The following is a 21,452-nucleotide window of genomic DNA, read 5'->3' on the forward strand; positions in this document are numbered from 1 at the left end:
ACAGTCAATATTAAAGGACACAGTGAGGCCACAGTTAAAGTCTTTGAGTGACCGTGACCACCATACTTTCAACATATTTTGTTTACTCTACAAGTGTATGTGCATACATTCCTTATGTACAACAAATTGTATCCATAACCTGCATAAATCCACACCACACCCAAGATGTTAGGAGAAATAAAAGAATGAGCCTGCTTCCTTTTGATGAATAGTTTAAATGCTTTTGATTAACATGTCAAAAACATTCAATACAGTTAAAGTGGTAAAAAGTGGTAAAAAGCTCTGATATAAGTTTTTCATTCATCTTCCATGGGAATAAGTTTATTTATTTAGCTTTTGGTATCTATATTTATTTGTTTATTTAAGAGGGACAGTGCACATTAAGGGACATCAGCAAAAAAGATGCAAGCAGGCCAGCTGCTCCGGACATGGGACAGTACACAGATATAGAGGTTTCTCCTGTGACATTATGCACACATTGCTCAGGTGTTTTCCACCATACTGGGTGTGATATAACCATTACTAGAGAAAAATGTGTTTTCCCCGACTGTTTGGCGGTGGTTCTGGAGGTTACTGGCTTTCATTGGGTGAAATCGGTTACAAAGAAGGTGCTGCACAAAAAAAACCACCTACTGATTGCGTTGATTACTACCTGGTTGCCTGTAGTTTTCCACGTTTGTCTTCAAACATCTGCTAAGTATTAGGGGTAGTAAAACCTAAAAAAAAAAAGTGTGACGCAACTGGAAATGGTGAAAGTTTGCCTTCAAGGTACAAATTGTGCCTTAGAGCTCCAACATGTTTCAAAAGAAAGCTTTTACTGTGAAGGCAAATGGTCTCCAGATTACTGGTGGTGGTCAGAGGGCCCGGTGGCGCCTGTGTCCGGCAGCCTCGCCTCTGTCAGTGCGCCCCAGGGCAGCTGTGGCTACAATGTAGCTTGCCATCGCCAGTGTGTGAATGTGTGTGTGAATGGGTGAATGACTGAATGTAGTGTAAAGCGCTTTGGGGTCCTATGGACTAGAAAAGCGCTATACAAATGCAGGCCATTTACCATTTACCATTATTATCCCACTTTTCACTACAGCTCTGAGTAGCTGGACAGTGTTTATAGACAAGTCTATCACTTCCATTCAAACTAACACCTCAGCAATATTCTACCAAAGGGCACGGGTTTTTGCCAACCAGTCTGGGATACTTTTTTTCCCCTCATGACTGGTGGTTGGCAGCTGATCAACCACCAGTATGACTAAGGTTTTATTCACTTGGCTCTAGAATGGCTGACAAGTTAAGCTCATGTGGTTAGTGGTCACATGTCTGCAAAACATAAATATAACAAAACACGCATAAAAACAACAATGCAAAGACGTTACACAAAGTTAAAAAAATCGTCTTCACAAGGCTCGAATATACCGATTTAACGAAGACATTTTTTTTTTTACCTACATTGAAAAAAAAAAGCCTTATAATTTAGCAACTATAATTCTTGTGAGTGTGGTGTGTATTGTCAGCATATAGCAAGTACCATATAATGGTTTAAAACACCATGTTACATTTGACCTCTGACCTCTCCTTCAGTAGATTGATCTGAAGTTCAAAGTGATGATAATCCTATATAGAATTATTTAAAATGACATCAAGTGTTCAAACTGATAAGAACATGTTCATATGGGATGCTCTGTGAATATAGTTTATTTATTTTATTATGATGTTATGTACAGTAACAGGTTTTAACCGTTTAAATACATAACACTTTGATGTGTACAGGGTTCCCCAATAAGAATTTTTTTGGGGAAAACAAACTTGTCCTCAAAAACTTTTTTCACTTGATATTTCTGCCAAATATGTAATTGAATTTTAATAACTGCAAAATGAGCATGACACATGTAACATATACATAAATAAAAAAATAAGTATACACAAAATTATGGAAAGTAGACTAATGGGGAAATAACAAAAGTCCACACTTTGTACTTGTTTTTACTGCACTGCAAACCTCTTGAAGTATGTTTAAAAAGAACAGAAAACAGGATGGACAATGTACAAAATACAATACTGTTCCTGTAAAAGTAAATACTGCCCAGAGAGTGAGACACCTTGGTGGACGTTTGTGCTCTGAGAGTGCTTCTTGTTTTAAAGGGCTTTACTCCCATCTGTAGTAACACAGTGATACTCATTAAACCAAGTTGTGTCACTCAGGGTGTTAGGTACTTTCAGCTGCTCCCTTTATTTACCCAAGGAAATAATTTGGCAACCCTCCCACTGATCCAGGTTTGGGACCGGCACTACCTCGTGACCACCTGAGGCTGGATTTGTCTCCTCCTGGAATTAAACTTGAGATCCTTAACAGATTAACAGATAAAACAGCAACAAGTTAGTAACATAACGTGCCTAGTATTGTCTGTGCATGCTACCACTGTAATCTGGACTCAGGAAACATCTGTATTCATGGACAAGTGCTGTTGTTTTGTTTGGCTGTCTTCCCTGCCTCGAGGCAGCAAACCCACACACATTTTTGTGTTTTTATGTGTTAAGCCCACTGAGTTTATATGTAATGAAATGTGCTATAGAAATAAAGTTGTTGCCATTAAAAGGAGGAAGGTTTTTATAGTTAAAGTATTTACAATATAAAAAGGGAAAAGGGGGAAAAGATTAAATTTGTGGCTCTTATCTTTTATAAAGCAAGAGTTAGCCTGCACTTTCTTTTTTTTTTCTGCCATCTGACACCTTGGCCTGGCTGTCAGCAGCCAGAACCGTATTTTAGTTTTAAGAGGAAGTCTGTGGAGACCAAAGCCACTTTTTAAAAGCATAGATGGGATGTTTTTAGTGACTGAGCGTGACGTCCTCTTCAATGACCGCAGAAAGAGCTCAGTGGTGCTTATTTCGCTGTCTCAGCATCGTGGCGTGCTGCTTCACCAGGAAACGCTTATCAGAGCTGCTCTGTGGGGGAAACACATACATGCAAATTTTTAAACATATTTAAAGAAATGCTTGAATGGCAGTCGTTCAGGAGCCTTTGATGCTCTCGACCTAGCTAGTAATGAGCCATATTGTCATGTAACTTTGCACATGTGCAGTAGAAAAGATTTTATGTAGTTGTAGGTCTATGTAGATACCTAAAAGTTATGGCTCTTAACCCATTCACTTATTTAGGAGCTTTAAAGTAACTAGCCTGAAGCATACCAGCTTCCACTTACCAGCCAATATGGTGGAGGGACTGGAAGGATTTTGGACATGTGCTTACCATAACTAGCATGTCTTTCAGTCTCTCAATGGCCCTCTGATTGGCTCGTCTCCGAGACACATACGAGGTTAAGAATATGCTGAGGAGACAAAACGAAAAGTGTTTAAACAATCTTAAAGGAGGGTGAGCTGGTAAAGGTGAACACTACAAATACAGGTTTGATATTTGTATTGGGTGCGGAGTTATTTGCATACTTACATCTCTGCTAGTATTAGTGGTAGGGCGAAGGCCTCAGAAGTCAGGTAGCGGATAGTGGTCTGGGCTGGGCTGGGGAGACTTTTCACACAGCCTCCAGTCACAGTGAACATTGTTTGTTCATTTCTAAATGGACCGCAGGAGGACCTTGGGATGGCAGAGGTAATACAAATGAGAGAAATGAGCAGTAAATAAAGATAAAATATAAATATGGGTTTAATTCTGATCCTTAAAGGTTTCAAATTAAAAATAAAAGAAAGAAGGACGGGCGGTGTTAGATGCAGTTGGAGTGAAAACCTTACGCGTTTCTGCCCTCAGTGCTTTGTAGCGGATAGTGGTTGAAGCCCAGTGTCGCTGCACACATGAAGAGACCAAGCAGCAACATGAAATGGAACAAAACTGAAGAGCTGGACCCTCGAAACATCCGCTGCTCTGGCACACAACACCGCATGACATTGAACTGAAGACACAGAGGCAGAGCAAAAAGGTTTGAACACATTTTATACTAAAACCAGACTTCTATATAGCCATTACTTAATGTACTCCACTTATTTTATCCCCAAATCAGTCAGTTTTCCCTTCAGATTTTATTTGCCAGACGGTTTTGTTTATTTCAGCTCACCTGAGTACATCTTACCCATCTCCTTGAAGCTTTTCCCCCCCTGCTGACCTGTTTGATGCTTCTTGTTTGCTTAAAGATCATCTTGATTTGTGCCTATCCTTTAACAATATTTTTTTAATATCTGATTTAGGATGCTATTTTAGTAGGGTTACTCAAAACACTGGCTGGAATTGCATAAAAACTTTACCAGATGTGGGGCTTGGACCGGAAAGCGATTAACCTTTGGATCTGATGTGGAAAGGATTCATTTTAAAGATCTTTACTATTGTAAGAAAGGGCAACATTTTGTGTTACAGCTTCCCAAATGTGTGTTAAATTGTATCAATTGCCTGTGTCTATGTGTTAGCCCTGCGACAGACTGGCGACCTGTCCAGGGCATACCCTGCTTCTCTCCCCAAGACAGCTGGGATTTTTCTTTTACAGATTTATTTAACCAATTTACAGATAGAAAATAATAAAGTGAGGAATATAAAGAGTTTATAATAATCTAACCTTTTTAACGTAGAACGTGACAACCAATGAAACGATTCCTATGACAGGCAGCAGAGGGCAGTAATAGACTCCCACCCAGGATACAGTCTGACTGTAAACAAGGTCCAGCACATTGAATGGTATCAGGAAGCGCTGTTTCCCTGATATTCTGGCCAGGGAGGATCTTGGATACGTCTCTTGTACCAACCTGTTAAAGATAAGGGAGATGGCTTAGATCGAATCTGTCCTGTCATCTACTAAGGAGAGACATTGCTGATCTTTCCATTCAAACCACAAAGATGACTGAGAAAGAAACAGACTGTTAATGTCAATCAAACCCACTTCCTGGGGTAGTTAAAGAAAAAGACACTGAAGAAAGTTGCGAGGAAGTTGAAGATGGACAGCTTGTACATCTCTCTACCAAACTGGTTCTCCTTGCACTGAAACAGTGAAGAGACACAAAGATTCTGTTTAAAATGGATTCAAAAAAATAATTTAAACCCTTGATGATGTGTCATTAAAGCTCTGTATCACCTTGGCATCTTGCTCTGTTGTTGTGAAGACAAAAAATAAATAGATCCCCAAGGAGGCCAGCTTTAAGAAGATGCTCCTGAAGAAAAGAAACAGTAAATATGCAAATACATGTGTGCCTTTATGTAGAGTAAAAGTTGATGTTTCTTTTCAGCTTACCTCAAAAGCGTGACATTCACCTGCATGGTGAAGGAGTAGTCTTCAAAAGATGAGATCTTACGGAAGATGTGGGGCAGGACTAGATTGACAAAGGTGATGGTGATGGGAGGAAAATACTGGAGGAGAAGACTGACCAACCAGTGGTGTCCAGAGTTGTCCTAAGACACACATACATTATCAGCTATTAAGGAAATTCAACAAATACATACTTGAACAAAGCAAGAATATTTATTTACTTTAGGAATGAGAAAACCAAGAAAGACAAAAGTATTGTTTTAAAAAAGCATATTTGTTAGGTGTTAAAGGAGAGCAGGTCCAAATTCAAGACACAGAAGCACATTAAACAACAAAAAGGTAAAACTTTTATGGTTGTTATTAAAAAAGAAAAGAAAACGGAGACACAGAAAGTCAGCTTGCCTTAAAAAAAGAGCTGACATTTAACAAGGGACTGCACAGAGGGCTGATTAGGCAAAGGTGGAAACAATGAACACATGTGGAAATTAATATGGGGCAAACAAGCTCTAAGAAGGGAAAATAGGAGCTAGAGACACAGAGAGTATGTGTGAATAGAAAGTATCAACTAGAAAAATTTGCATTTCCTGCGAAAATGCAGTGTGGATGCTTAAAGCTGAAGCTGTATGCAAAAAGTAGCTGAAAAAGCTGAAAAGTTGCAGAAATTGTAAAAACTTTGCAGAAGCAAAGGAACATTGCTAAAATGTAATAATTTAGCAGAACTGCAATATCTTAGAGGAAACATAATACTTGGCAGAAATACAATAGCATAGCAGAACTTAGCAGAAATATTGTAACTTACCAGAAACATGATAACTTCTCAAAAATACAAGAATTTAGGAGAAATAGTATAAGATAACAGAAAGAATATATTTAGCCAAAAATACTTAAACATTACAGAAACACTATGATTTAGAAAAATAATACAACATAGCAGAAATACTGTGATTTACAGGAGACACTGTGATGAACTATGAATATTGTAATTTTAAATTAATACTATGTTTTAGCACAAATACTATAATTTGACAGAAATACTATCATTTGGCAGAAATACTGTTTCAGCACAAATACTCTGGTTTAGCACAAATATTATAACATAGCAGAAATACAATTATATAGCAGAAATGCTATATTTAGAAAGAAAAATATAATATAGCAGAAATACTGTATTTAGCACAAGTACCAAAAAGTAGCAGAAATACTATGATTTAGCAGAAATACTATGATTGAGCAGAAGTACTAAGATTTAGTAAAAGTACTTTGATTTAACAGAATTACAATTATGGAGGAGTAATACTTTAAAATGGGAGAAATAGCCTAAAGGGAAGAGTATTTGTGCCATGTAGTGTTAACAAGAATGGGAGGTCCATATTAGAAAAGCTGGTAAAATCATAAAAGTTTGCAGAATTGTAATAAATGATGAATATGAATTACTGGTCTGTGACAGTGTATTAATTTGTAGGAAAAAAACATGTTGACCAAGGTGGAATCGAACCCACGATCTTTGGCTTGCAGACCCGTGTCATTGCCAACTGCACCACTGGGAAAGAGAGCAGCCGCTTTGAAAAACAGGGTGATGAGCAGTCAGAATTAGATCGCGGTGAGAGGCGAAAAACGCCGTTTTTTGGAGTTACAAAACGTTGTGTAACTCAAAAACTAGGTGGACTAGAAGCATAATTCTTGTACTGGGTGAATCAGCGGACTTTGGTGTACTTTGACTGCGATTTTCATTGCTCTATGTACATCCGTCGCTGAGATATGACGAGAGAGGAAACGGAAAACCTCAGATATGATTGGCTGGCTGGGAGGCCGTGCAGGCCCTGATATGTGATATGTGTCTGAGTCCTCACAGAGGATTGGCTGCCTGGCAGAAATATATAGAAATAGTATGATTAAGCATAAATACTACATTTAGCAGAAATACTATAGTAAGCACAAATCCTATAAAAAGCAGAATGAGTATATTAAGCACAAATCCTATAAAAAGCAGAAATACTATATTAAGCACAAATCCTATTAAAAGCAGAAATAGTATGATTTAGCACAATAGTAATAAGTTAAACAGAAAAATCGGAAAAGCAAAATGGACAGCTGAAAAAATGCTGAACATGCTGAGGGTCCCTCAAATATACTTGTTAAATGAAAAAAATCTGCAAGAAAAATATATAACAGCCACACAATCAGAAATATGTACACATAAGGAAACACACATGCACAGAGAGACACACACACAAGATCCAATTCAGTCAACCAGTCTAAATATATTGAATTTGAAGCTTAGAATGAGGTCATCCCATTGAAAGCCTTTCTCTCTCTCTCCCTCTTTCTGTCACACACACACACACACACACACAGGGAGAGAGAAGTAAGTTTCTAGGTCAGCCTGGGAGCTGCTGAATTTGAATCCACCAATCAGAGAGCCTGTGCACTTTTTCCCGCCAAAACAGGTGCCTCTGTTTACACACGCAGCACAGAGAGAGACACAGGATTTTTGCAGTCTATTTCTCATAGTGACGACTCCCCTCAAACAAATGACCATAATTTCCTAACCGTAGGGGCTAGAACGGTCATTCTTACACCGTTTTGTTCAGAAGAGATGGGGGAATCTTCAAGTGTTGACAATTTATCATTAAAATATGAATTTTTAGAGATATATGACATGGATGACTTGTTGACTTAGAAGCCATGAATTCCCCAATATGCAAATTTGAATGCCTGGAGCCCACATACATGATTGGCTGGCTGGGAAGCTGTGCAGGCCCTGATTTGTGGATTTGAATTCCTCAGCCCTCAGATATGATTGGCTGGCTTAGAAGCCATGAAGGCCCCAATATGCAAATTTGTATTCCTCAGACCACATATATGATTGGCTGGGAAACCGTGCAGGCCCTGATTTGAAAATTTGAATGTCTCAGTCCTCACAGAGGATTGGCTGCCTGGGGACCTGGCAGAAATATATAGAAATACTATGATTAAGCATAAATACTACATTTAGTAGAAATACTATGTTTTAGCACAAATCCTATAAAAAGCAGAAATACTATAATTTAGCAGAAATACTATATTAAGCACAAATCCTATAAAAAGCAGAAATACTATATTAGGCACAAATCCTATAAAAAGCAGAAATACTATATTAGGCACAAATCCTATAAAAAGCAGAAATACTATGTTAGGCACAAATCCTATAAAAAGCAGAAATACTATATTAGGCACAAATCCTATGAAAAGCAGAAATAGTATGATTTAGCAGAATAGTAATAACTTACAAAATTACAAATATGGAGGCATATTGAAACACAAATGCACAGAGGGACACACAAACACAGGCTCTAATCCAGTCAACCAGTCTAACTATATTCAATTTAAATCCTACAATGACATGCTGCCAAATAAGGGCAGGGTCCTCTCTCTCCCACTAAACACACACACACACACACACACACACACACACACACACACACACACAGACAGACACAGAGGGAGAGAGCTGCCGAATTTAAATCCACCAATCAGAGTGGCTGTTTACGCTTTCCCGCCAAAACAGGTGCATCTTTTTACACACGCAGCAAGGAGAGGCACAGGATTATTGCAGTCTATTTCTCATAGTGAGGACTCCCCTCAAACAAATGACCATAATTTCCTAACCGTAGGGGCTAGAGCGGTCATTCTTACACCGTTTTGTTCAGAAGAGATGGGGGAATCTTCCAGTGTTAACAATTTATCATTAAAATGTGAATTTTTAGAGATATATGACATGGATGACTTGTTGACTTAGAAGCCACGAATTCCCCAATATGCAAATATGAATGCCTGAGACCACATATATGATTGGCTGGCTGGGAAGCCGTGCAGGCCCTGATTTGTGGATTTGAATTCCTCAGCCCTCAGATATGATTGGCTGGCTTAGAAGCCATGAAGGCCCCAATATGCAAATTTCAATGCCTCAGGACACATATATGATTGGCTGGGAAGCCGTGCAGGCCCTGATTTGAAAATTTGAATTTCTCAGTCCTCACAGAGGATTGGCTGCCTGGGGACCTGGCAGATATATATATAGAAATACTATGATTAAGCATAAATACTACATTTAGTAGAAATACTATGTTTTAGCACAAATACTATAAAAAGCAGAAATACTATAATTTAGCAGAAACACTATATAAAGCACAAATCCTATAAAAAGCAGAAATACTATATTAGGCACAAATCTTATAAAAAGCAGAAATACTATATTAGGCACAAATAGTATAAAAAGCAGAAATACTATAATTTAGCTGAAATACTATGTTAGGCACAAATCCTATAAAAAGAATAAATACTATAATTTAGCAGAAATACTATATTAGGCACAAATCTTATGAAAAGCAGAAATAGTATGATTTAGCAGAATAGTAATAACTTACAAAATTACAAATATGGAGGCATATTGAAACACAAATGCACAGAGGGACACACAAACACAGGCTCTAATCCAGTCAACCAGTCTAACTATATTCAATTTAAATCCTACAATGATATGCTGCCAAATAAGGGCAGGGTCCTCTCTCTCCCACTAAACACACACACACACACACACACACACACACACACACACACACACACACACACACACACACACACACACACACACACACACACACACACACACACACACACACAGAGGGAGAGAGCTGCCGAATTTAAATCCACCAATCAGAGTGGCTGTTTACGCTTTCCCGCCAAAACAGGTGCATCTTTTTACACACGCAGCAAGGAGAGGCACAGGATTATTGCAGTCTATTTCTCATAGTGACGACTCCCCTCAAACAAATGACCATAATTTCCTAACCGTAGGGACTAGAACGGTCATTCTTACACCGTTTTGTTCAGAAGAGATGGGGGAATCTTCCAGTGTTAACAATATATCATTAAAATATGAATTATTAAAGATATTTGACTTCTAATGCACCATAACTGAGTAGAGCGAAGCAAAAACTGCCTTGACTTGCCCTCAAACAACGCTTTGTAACTCGAAATCTATTTGGAGTATAGATATCATTCTTTCACCGTAAGAGACAGCAGGCTTTGGTGAACAGTCATGGAAATTTTCAGGTCTCTGTGGAAATCCAAAAAAAAGTTATGACGAGAGAAAAAAGTGGTTCATTTCCAGGGTTTGAAATCTGAAGAAATCTGAGCGAAGGACAAATTTCCTACCCTCAAACAAGTCCAACTCATTTCAGAACGGTAATAGGTGAGAAAGAAATTCTTGAATTGTGAGCGTCAGGGGTGTCTGAAGATATTCGGGGACAAGCCTCATGTCTTAACTTTGCTTCGTTAAGGAGATATGACGATTCGAATATGCCTCTAATTACAGAAAGCCAGCGATGATTTTGAACAAGCTCTCCATTGACTTTATATGGAGAGTTTTGAGACCTTGTGTTGGTCTGAGGAGATTTGCCAAAATTCTATAAATCCCACAACAATGATAGTGACATTTTCTGAAAGCCAGCAAAAATACCTACGTTTTGATGTATAATTTGTGGAAGTTGAGTGAAAATTGAGCAAGTAGCAAGAAGTTGTTCGGACATGAAGTGAAAATTGCAAAACCTTCAGTGACACACTGGAAGCCAAGAGCATAGCAACCATAACAACGCATGTATTTTGTGAAAAATCACAATTGTGCAACTCAAAACTTTAAGAGGCATAAAAGTAAAACGGTAAAAGATTTGAAAAAGATGAATCATACCTGAATAGCCCAATAATTTGTGAACATTTTAAAGTTTGAATGGTTGTTCTAGGTGAACGTATGAGGAAGTAGTTAAGTTTCAAAAACAAGCAAAATTTAGCAGAATTTTGGAAGTTTCCCATTCATTTCAATGGGACAAATTAAAGGAAAAAAGCTTAATATTTTAAAAAGTATAATAGCAAAAAATAGCAAAAATCATAGCGATGTTTAGCAGAAATAGCAGAATAGTATAAAATTTGAACGGTGAAAATAGCATAAAAATTGTGGAAGTAGTTAAGTGCCAAAGAAAGCACAAAAAGTGGCAACTAGAATAACTAGAAAAATTTGCATTTCCTGCGAAAATGCAGTGTGGATGCTTAAAGCTGAAGCTGTATGCAAAAAGTAGCTGAAAAAGCTGAAAAGTTGCAGAAATTGTAAAAACTTTGCAGAAGCAAAAGAAGTTTGCTAAAATGGAATAACTTAGCAGAACTGCAATATCTTAGAGGAAACATAATACTTGGCAGAAATACAATAGCATAGCAGAATTTAGCAGAAATATTGTAACTTACCAGAAACATGATAACTTCTCAAAAATACAAGAATTTAGGAGAAATAGTATAAGATAACAGAAAGAATATATTTAGCCAAAAATACTTAAACATTACAGAAACACTATGATTTAGAAAAATAGTACAACAGAGCAGAAATATTGTGATTTACCAGAGACACTGTGATGAACTATGAATATTGTAATTTTAAATTGAGACTATGTTTTAGCACAAATATTATAATTTGGCAGAAATACTATAATTTAGCAGAAATACTATATTAAGCACAAATCCTATAAAAAGCAGAAATGGTATGATTAAGCACAAATACTACATTTAGTAGAAATACTTTGTTTTAGCACAAATCCCATAAAAAGCAGAAATACTGTACTATGATTTAGTAGAAAAACTATAATTAATCAGAAATACTAAATTTAGCAGAAATACTATATTAAGCACAAATACTATGAAAAGCAGAAATAGTATGATTAAGCATAAATACTACATTTAGCAGAAATACTATATTAAGCACAAATCTTATAAAATAGCAGAAACAGTATGATTTAGCACAATAGTAATAAGTTAAACAGAAAAATTGGAAAAGCAAAATGGACAGCTGAAAAAATGCTGAACATGCTGAGGGTCCCTCAAATATACTTGTTAAATGACAAAAATCTGCAAAAAAATTTATTACAGCCACACAATCACAAATATGTACACATGAGGAAACACACATGCACAGAGAGACCCACACACAAGATCCAATTCAGTCAACCAGTCTAAATATATTGAATTTAAATCTTAGAATGAGATCATCCCATTAAAAGCCTTTCTCTCTCTCTCTCTCTCTCTCTCTCTCTCTCTGTCACACACACACACACACACACACACACACACACACACACACACACACACAGGGAGAGAGAAGTAAGTTTCTAGGTCAGCCTGGGAGCTGGTGAATTTGAATCCACCAATCAGAGAGGCTGTGCACTTTTCCCCACCAAAACAGGTGCATCTGTTTACACACGCAGCAGCACAGAGAGACACAGGATTTTTGCAGTCTATTTCTCATAGTGACGACTCCCCTCAAACAAATGACCGTAATTTCCTAACCGTAGGGGCTAGAACGGTCATTCTTACACCGTTTTGTTCAGAAGAGATGGGGGAATCTTCAAGTGTTGACAATTTAATATTAAAATATGAATTTTTAGAGATATATGACATGGATGACTTGTTGACTTAGAAGCCACGAATTCCCCAATATGCAAATTTGAATGCCTGAGACCACATATGTGATTGGCTGGCTGGGAAGCCGTGCAGGCCCTGATTTGTGGATTTGAATTCCTCAGCCCTCAGATATGATTGGCTGGCTTAGAAGCCACGAAGGCCCCAATATGCAAATTTGAATGCCTCAGGACACTTATTTGATTGGCTGGGAAACTGTGCAGGCCCTGATTTGAAAATTTGAATGTCTCAGTCCTCACAGAGGATTGGCTGCCTGGGGACCTGGCAGAAATATATAGAAATACTATTATTAAGCATAAATACTACATTTAGTAGAAATACTATGTTTTAGCACAAATACTATAAAAAGAAGAAAAACTATAATTTAGCAGAAATACTATATTAAGCACAAATCCTATAAAAAGCAGAAATACTATAATTTAGAACAAATAGTATAAAAAGCAGAAATACTATAATTTAGCAGAAATACTATGTTAGGCACAAATCCTATAAAAAGCAGAAATACTATAATTTAGCAGAAATACTATATTAGGCATAAATCCTATGAAAAGCAGAAATACTGTATTTAGCACAAGTACCGAAAAGTACCAGAAATACTATGATTTAGCAGAAATACTGTATTTAGCACAAGTACCGAAAAGTACCAGAAACACTATGATTTAGCAGAATAGTAATAACTTATTGAAACACAAATGCACAGAGGGACACACAAACACAGGCTCTAATCCAGTCAACCAGTCTAACTATGTTCAATTTAAATCCTACAATGACATGCTGTCAAATAAGGGCAGGGTCCTCTCTCTCCCACTAAAAACACACACACACACACACACACACACACACACACACACACACACACACACACACACACACACACAGGGAGAGAGGACTAAGTTTCTAGGTCAGCCTGGGAGCTGCTGAATTTGAATCCACCAATCAGAGAGGCTGTTTACGTTTTCCCGCCAAAACAGGTGCATCTGTTTTACACACGCAGCACAGAGACATAGACCTGCTTCTTTCAGTTTATTTCACATAGTGAGGATTCCCCTCAAACAAATGACCATAATTTCCTAACCATAGGGGCTAGAGCGGTCATTCTTACACCGTTTTGTTCAGAAGAGATGGGGGAATCTTCAAGTGTTGACAATTTATCATTAAAATATGAATTTTTAGAGATATATGACATGGATGACTTGTTGACTTAGAAGCCACGAATTCCCCAATATGCAAATTTGAATACCTGGAGCCCACATACATGATTGGCTGGCTGGGAAGCTGTGCAGGCCCTGATTTGTGGATTTGAATTCCTCAGCCCTCAGATATGATTGGCTGGCTTAGAAGCCATGAAGGCCCCAATATGCAAATTTGAATGCCTCAGGACACATATATGATTGGCTGGGAAGCCGTGCAGGCCCTGATTTGAAAATTTGAATTTCTCAGTCCTCACAGAGGATTGGCTGCCTGGGGACCTGGCAGAAATATATAGAAATACTATGATTAAGCATAAATACTACATTTAGTAGAAATACTATGTTTTAGCACAAATACTATAAAAAGCAGAAATACTATAATTTAGCAGAAATACTATATTAAGCACAAATCCTATAAAAAGCAGAAATACCATATTAAGCACAAATTCTATAAAAAGCAGAAATACTATATTAAGCACAAATTCTATAAAAAGCAGAAATACTATATTAAGCACAAATCCTATAAAAAGCAGAAATACTATATTAAGCACAAATCTTATAAAATAGCAGAAACAGTATGATTTAGCACAATAGTAATAAGTTAAACAGAAAAATTGGAAAAGCAAAATGGACAGCTGAAAAAATGCTGAACATGCTGAGGGTCCCTCAAATATACTTGTTAAATGAAAAAATCAGCAAAAAAATGCACAGGGAGAGAGAAGTAAGTTTCTAGGTCAGCCTGGGAGCTGCTGAATTTGAATCCACCAATCAGAGAGCCTGTGTACTTTTTCCCGCCAAAACATGTGCCTCTTTTTACACACGCAGCACAGAGAGGCACAGGATTATTGCAGCCTATTTCTCATAGTGACGACTCCCCTCAAACAAATGACCATAATTTCCAAACCGTAGGGGCTAGAGCGGTCATTCTTACACCGTTTTGTTCAGAAGAGATGGGGGAATCTTCCAGTGTTTACAATTTATCATTAAAATATGAATTATTAAAGATATTTGACTTGTAATGCACCATAACTGAGTAGAGCGAAGCAAAAACTGCCTTGACTTGCCCTCAAACAACGCTTTGTGACTTGAAATCTATTTGGAGTATCGATATCATTCTTTCACCGTAAGAGACAGCAGGCTTTGGTGAACAATCATGGAAATTTTCAGGTCTCTGTGGAAATCCAACAAAAAGTTATGACGAGAGAAAAAAGTGGTTCATTTCCACAGTTTGAAATCTGAAGAAATCTGAGCGAAGGACGAATTTCCTACCCTCAAACAAGTCCAACTCATTTCAGAACGGTAATAGGTGAGAAAGAAATTCTTGAATTGTGAGCGTCAGGGGTGTCTGAAGATATTCGGGGACAAGCCTCATGTCTTAACTTTGCTTCGTTAAGGAGATATGACGATTCGAATATGCCTCTCATTACAGAAAGCCAGCGATGATTTTGAACAAGCTCTCCATTGACTTTGTATGGAGAGTTTTCTGACCTTGTGTTGGTCTGAGGAGATTTGCCAAAATTCTATAAATCCCACAACAATGATAGTGACATTTTCTGAAAGCCAGCAAAAATACCTACGTTTTGATGTATAATTTGTGGAAGTTGAGTGAAAATTGAGCAAGTAGCAAGAAGTTGTTCGGACATGAAGTGAAAATTGCAAAACCTTCAGTGACACACTGGAAGCCAAGAGCATAGCAACCATAACAACGCATGTATTTTGTGAAAAATCACAATTGTGCAACTCAAAACTTTAAGAGGCATAAAAGTAAAATGGTAAAAGATTTGAAAAAGCTGAATCATACATGAATAGCCCAATAATTTGTGAACATTTTAAAGTTTGAATGGTTGTTCTAGGTGAAAGTATGAGGAAGTAGTTAAGTTTCAAAAACAAGCAAAATTTAGCAGAATTTTGGAAGTTTCCCATTCATTTCAATGGGACAAATTAAAGGAAAAAAGTGGAATATTTTAAAAAGTATAATAGCAAAAAATAGCAAAAGTCATAGCGATCATTAGCAGAAATAGCAGAATAGTTTAAAATTTGAACGGTGAAAATCGGCTGAAAATTGTGGAAGTAGTTAAGTGCCAAAAAGTGTACGGAAGCAACTGGAATAATAAAGTATAAAGAATAAAGAGAAACAGGAACTCAATAGTGTGGATGCTTAAAGCATCCACACAATAATAATAATATAGAATAAAGAGAAACAGGAACTCAATAGTGTGGATGCTTAAAGCATCCACACAATTAGGAAGGTTAGAGAAATGACTCAGAATGAACTGCATGGCAGTCATAATAAGAGCTGTTTGAATTCCCCAAATACCAAGGATACTGATTCCTTTATTAACTGCTGCAGCATAGGAGACACCAGGCCACCCTTTATGAAAGGAGATCATCCCACATGCCATCCCACAATAATAGTGATGTGCTATCCAACTATTTATGAAAACAGTTAACATAATTGACCAAGTAGCACAGGTCATGTAAATGTTTAAAAAAGCAGATAGAGGTAATCTTTTTGGACTATTTGAATGTACCTGGAGAGAGTCCTCAACAAGATAAAACAGGAGACAAAACAGAAGGAGACAAAGACAAGTGCGGATAGAAATACTAAAGTGGGGAGCAAAATCAAATAACATAATACATGCTAAAGAGGAAACCACATTATTTAGCAATACTTGGCATCAAACCATTACCTTTTTCAGAGATGTTTGTGTGGCGAAGTAGATGAGGTAAAAGGCTCCACCAAGCAGAGATAAAGTAATCAGGTTCAGGACGATTCTGAGCAGGTAGAGACGGACCTTCTCTCCAAGTGTCCTTTGAGCCGCCCTTAAAGAGAAACTCTGCTCCTCCAGGAAAAGCTGTAGAGAAGCAGAAACTATTGTGATGACCATATCTGATCCACACCGCTACCCGAAGACTCCAGCAAAACATCAGAAGTACAGTAAACACATACAGAGCCCCTAAACTGTCCGCAGCTTTCCTTTAAAGAGTGCTGACCACTGCGCCACCATGCTGCACATGATTTTACCCCACGGGTGTTAAAGGATGTTTGTGAATGTGATAACTTGAGAACAAGGAGCTGTGTTTTGAAATTCATACCATAAGTGCATCCACTAACGAGTTCAGATCTCAGTGATCTCAACCTCAGGGTCAAGGTCAGAGGTCAAGTTTTGTGAAAATCTTGTGAATGTGGTAAGTCGAGAAAGAAGTCACGTAGGATTTTCAAATTGATACAATACGTGCATCCAGTAGGAGGCTGAGGGGGCGGTCACTGGTGGTCTTACTATTATATTTATTTCGTGTTATTCTTTCTGAGGCGTATGTATGAAAACATAGTTAGACTTAAAGACTTCACAAACTTTTCAGAAACTTCACCACCAGTTTGGCTAATTTACTATGAGGGTGTCAGTGCCTCGCCACTCACCTTGAGGTCATTTCTGATGAAGCCGTGTTTGAGAGCGGCAGCAGTGGGATCCTGGATGGTGAAGTCCCAGCCACAGAAGATCTTATAGCTCACGTTCATGCTGTAACGCTTCCCGAGCATCCAGGTGTGCTTGTAGCCGACTGTTGTTCTATCACAGGTGAATGTACGTAAATAAAACATCATTTTGACCTCTTATGTTGCATTGTTGTGGATCACTTACCTGCGGACCACCAGAATGAGACTTAAAAATATGATTGAGAAGATTCCAGCGAGGTACAGCAACGGTGTGTTCAAGCACTTTAAATCCAGGGATCCTCGTGTATAAAAGCCATAGAAGACAAGGGAACGATTCACGTAGCCCTGCAGAAAAGACAAGGAAAAGATTATGGGAAACATGTGGGGCTATTGCTAATAAATACTACACGTAGATTAGAACACAAAAGCTTACTGTTCCCAAGAAGAAATCTAAAGCAGAGTCACTTTCTTTAAATATCAACGGTTCTGTAAAATCAGAGAGAATAATTATTTTTAGATGTCAGCTCCTAGTTGTGGTTAATTTGCTGCCATCTGTTGTCACGGCTGACTTACCATACTCGTCAGTGCGATAAAATATTGATGGACCCACAATGAAACCCCCGATAAGAACGCAGTGTAGCAGGTTCAAGTAAATCAGATATCTGAGGAAAACAAAATAGGACTTCACCCCAACTCCAAACTTGCCTGCAACAAATAATTAGGTGAGTTATAGTTGAGTGGTTCAGTCACAGCACATACTAAGTTAATTCACCACAAATCTATCTCACCTTCGATGGTCCGGAGGGTCTGCCGCCATGGCACCAGGCCAGACAGAGCTTCTTTTATCTGTTCCCTCACCCTCTTCCTGTTGGTGCTCTGAGTTTTCCTCCAGGACTCCCAAAAATTAATATCATTGATTTCCAGCTTCCTCCTTTCCCTAGAAAATAGCATAAATTTAACGAACTCCTGTTTAATTTAACATGGTAGCTTTAGAGGTTAATCATGATACATTTAATCAGAAATTAAACATGTATATAAGCTATCAGACATTTTATGTTTTAAAGAAATCCAACATTCGTTAATGCATAGCCTCTGACCAAGTACCAGTTAAGTGTGTCAGCAAATGATTGAGGTCTGTACAAAAAAAAGTGCTCACTTCAAACACTTTTTTGTTGTCTTAATACTTCTGTTAACACTTGTAACTGTCGTTTGGTTCAAACTTGTTTAACAATAGCATTTCTCGACCACAGCTGTAATGTGTTAAGAAGTTTTAGTCAGCTAAGATGGCTGAAACAGAAATTAAAGAGGAGGGTTTGCTGGACTGCTACTGTAGATCAAGCACCAGCATATGATAATTATGATTCAGTAATGTGCTTTTACTTTAAGCTATTCCTTGGTGCTAATACTTAATTGAGTGATTACTTGGGTAAAAGTTCTAAGAACTTGTTTTGCTTATTTGCTAAACAGCTATTCAGTGCTAATGAGTTTTCAGGGCCACGTGTAATACCCTGAAAACTCATCATGAGCACAGTCGGGCTGAGCATAAGCCTGAAAATCAAGCCGACGGTTAGGATATCACATCCCTGTTTTTTCCAAGATCACCTCTGTGCTTTGAAAAAAATCTGGAAACAATCCTGGTAGGTGCCAATGAAATATTCCCTACAGGTGTGCGGGATCATAAGCATCATTCTACTGGGTCTTAAGTAAAAAAATGTGGAAACAACTGCTCAAAGATATACATACGCAACTGTAATATGTTTCTTTAAGTAAATCAGTAGTATTCTATTTAAGTAATAAGTTAACTGCATGTTTATGCATGTATGTCAAAGTAAGACGTAGATCAAAAAGAAGCAGATTTGGGAAGTCTGTCAAAAGATTTACTCACTTGGCACCCCTCTTTCCCTGAATACACATGGGCAAGTTTCTGAGTGGCTGCATGGATGTTTTGTCTCTGGGTCCTCTGGACAGCTGGCCACTCTTTTCCCCGGCCTCTCGGCCACCCTGGTTGGTCTCTTCCGAAAAGTCATGTCTGTTCTGCTCAGGTCGGGAAGCTTGAATGCTGGGCAGCAGGTCAAATATCTCAGTCTGATAGTACTCACATGAGTCTGAAGACAGGGTGGACACTGTGCTTTCCTCTGGGGTGAACACAGAAAAGTAGATTACAGTACAAGTTTGTAAGCAAGCTGCTGTACTGTTGCTTGCTCTGTCTGTAAAAGGTAAGAAAGAGCTTTAAAAATGACTAAAGTAACTTGTTCAGAGTTAAGTTGCTTGCTTTGTAACCAAAGGTATATTTAGCTCACAGTAGAAGATCCTAATGCACATAATACAAACAACGCAATATAACAAAACACGATATGTGCACAAAGTTCCTGTTATCACAAAAAATCCCATAAAACAAACATAAAGAAACTAAAAGGAATCAAGAAAACATTGTTTCTGCACGATCTGTGCAACTTGGATATCTGAGGGGTTAAGTCTGTTAATGTCTTATCTTTTCAGCCAGCAGTGCAAAAAACAAATACGCTGTATTCAGTTTTCAGTGAGATGATAATAATACATCAACAACCATATCAGTTATTTATTTAGTTTGCACCTCCTATTGTTTTGCAAACTTGGAACAGTTTACTTTTTTCTCTGTGGCTTCTGTGTTTGAGGTAAGAACGCGCACATCTTAATAAGTCAAAACTTTATAATGTTTTACAAGATTTGTAGTGTTGGATGTGACCTGTGTTAGATTAAAACCATGAGGGAAACCAATCAACTGGCAGTAAACTGCCAAGGGACCGTGTACCGAGCATAGTACAAACGGTCAGTTTGCCATTAAGTCTCACACACTCGTACATACTGTGAGTACTGACACCATGTTAAACAAGCACAGCATTTTCTCACATACTCACACAGGCACATTTGTTTTTTTCATTACCTGACATGAGCCTCTTAAAGTCGACACTTTCGTGCGCCTCCATTTTCCCCTTGAACTTCCTCTTTAATCAAAAATGAAATATAAAAGTAAAAAGTATCCAAACTTCTTACTTCATCTAGATAGCATTTCAACAAGCTTCTCCGTGCAAGATGCAACTTAAAGTTGTGTGAAGAGAGAAGTTACTTCCGCTATCTGCATTAAAAATATCACACACATCGTCACGCTGAAATGAAGACCTCTGAATGGCTGGTCAGGAGTTTGTTTGTTCCTCAAGCTCTCTGTGTATGGTTGACTGTTTTGTTGCAGGTGAAATATGTCAGATCTGTTCACAACGAGGGGGAACGTAACAGCTTCAGGAAATCACATGACAGGATGCACTCCCAGGCGTTGGACTGATGACAAGATTACAACAAATACACCCAATCTCACTGGACTGACAAACACTAAGTTGAAAATTTTTTAAGGCAGGCGTGTTAGTGGGTGACAGTGTGATAAAGGTTTTGGCCTGAGACAGGAGATGTGCTACAGAAAACTTTTTGGTGTTGTTTAATGTGTTGATATCCACAATTTCATTATTTTCTAATACATTCATACATTTTCTAATTTTAAGTACTTTCTAATGATTTCTAACACAGTTCGATCTGTTTACAGCTGATTGCGTCAGTGGAATCCACCACAGTGCAATGCGAAGCAAATATTTATTTTAGGCTAAATTTTAGACTTTGTTTACACAATATCTTTAAACTATCAGTGAAATAATTGGGTAAACAGTCATCATTTTCCTTTTTCAGTTAGTTCTTTACTGACTAATCAGCTGCACTTGGAAGTGTTGCACCATTTGCTCTAAGGCATCTGATTGCCGTAGCAAAGAGGCTCTTTACACCCACTCACCACACATCTAAGTCTTCTGAAATTTCCAGTCAAAACCATTTACAACGAAACATAAGCATGAGCGTCATTTCTTAGGCACTCTTTCAACACCACTGGTTTCAGTTCAGTGGAGACTGTAACACTTAGAGTTGATTTTCATTTGTACTGACACACTTTTCAGTTTTATGTGATGTTACTGGGTTATTATAACAATTTCAGGACTCGTACTTAACCGGATTTATAATTTATCTCCATTGTATCATAGGAGTAGTGTACACACTTTTAGGATGTAGACATTGCCA

The 21,452-nt window shown here is 37.9% G+C and overlaps 1 protein-coding gene across 1 annotated transcript; it reads right to left on the reverse strand.

Annotated features, from left to right (window-relative positions):
• Window positions 1-1,679: 1,679 nt before the first annotated feature.
• Window positions 1,680-20,573, reverse strand: tmc8 (transmembrane channel-like 8). Its single transcript, XM_080880756.1, has 16 exons — window positions 20,281-20,573; window positions 19,243-19,492; window positions 18,146-18,294; window positions 17,931-18,062; window positions 17,791-17,843; window positions 17,563-17,702; window positions 17,343-17,490; window positions 16,612-16,776; window positions 5,217-5,374; window positions 5,061-5,136; window positions 4,869-4,966; window positions 4,548-4,734; window positions 3,736-3,893; window positions 3,437-3,580; window positions 3,239-3,317; window positions 1,680-2,934 (listed from the first exon to the last, which is right to left on the reverse strand). The coding sequence occupies exons 1-16, from the start codon at window positions 20,321-20,323 to the stop codon at window positions 2,863-2,865; spliced, it is 2,052 nt and encodes a 683-aa protein (XP_080736882.1). The 5' UTR covers window positions 20,324-20,573; the 3' UTR covers window positions 1,680-2,862.
• Window positions 20,574-21,452: the final 879 nt, after the last annotated feature.

This window comes from Rhamphochromis sp. 'chilingali' (assembly GCF_963969265.1).
Source record: "Rhamphochromis sp. 'chilingali' genome assembly, chromosome: 4".
Lineage (NCBI taxonomy): Eukaryota > Metazoa > Chordata > Actinopteri > Cichliformes > Cichlidae > Rhamphochromis > Rhamphochromis sp. 'chilingali'.

Excerpts from the sequence above, each read along its gene's own strand:
- tmc8 (XM_080880756.1), bottom strand. The coding sequence starts at position 20,323 with ATGGAGGCGCACGAAAGTGTCGACTTTAAGAGGCTCATGTCAG. Across the intron at positions 3,894-4,547 it reads TCACGTTCTACGTTAAAAAG|TTCAATGTCATGCGGTGTTG; the intron begins GTTAGATTATTA and ends CTGTGTCTTCAG. Across the intron at positions 2,935-3,238 it reads TGAAAGACATGCTAGTTATG|AGCAGCTCTGATAAGCGTTT; the intron begins GTAAGCACATGT and ends TTTCCCCCACAG.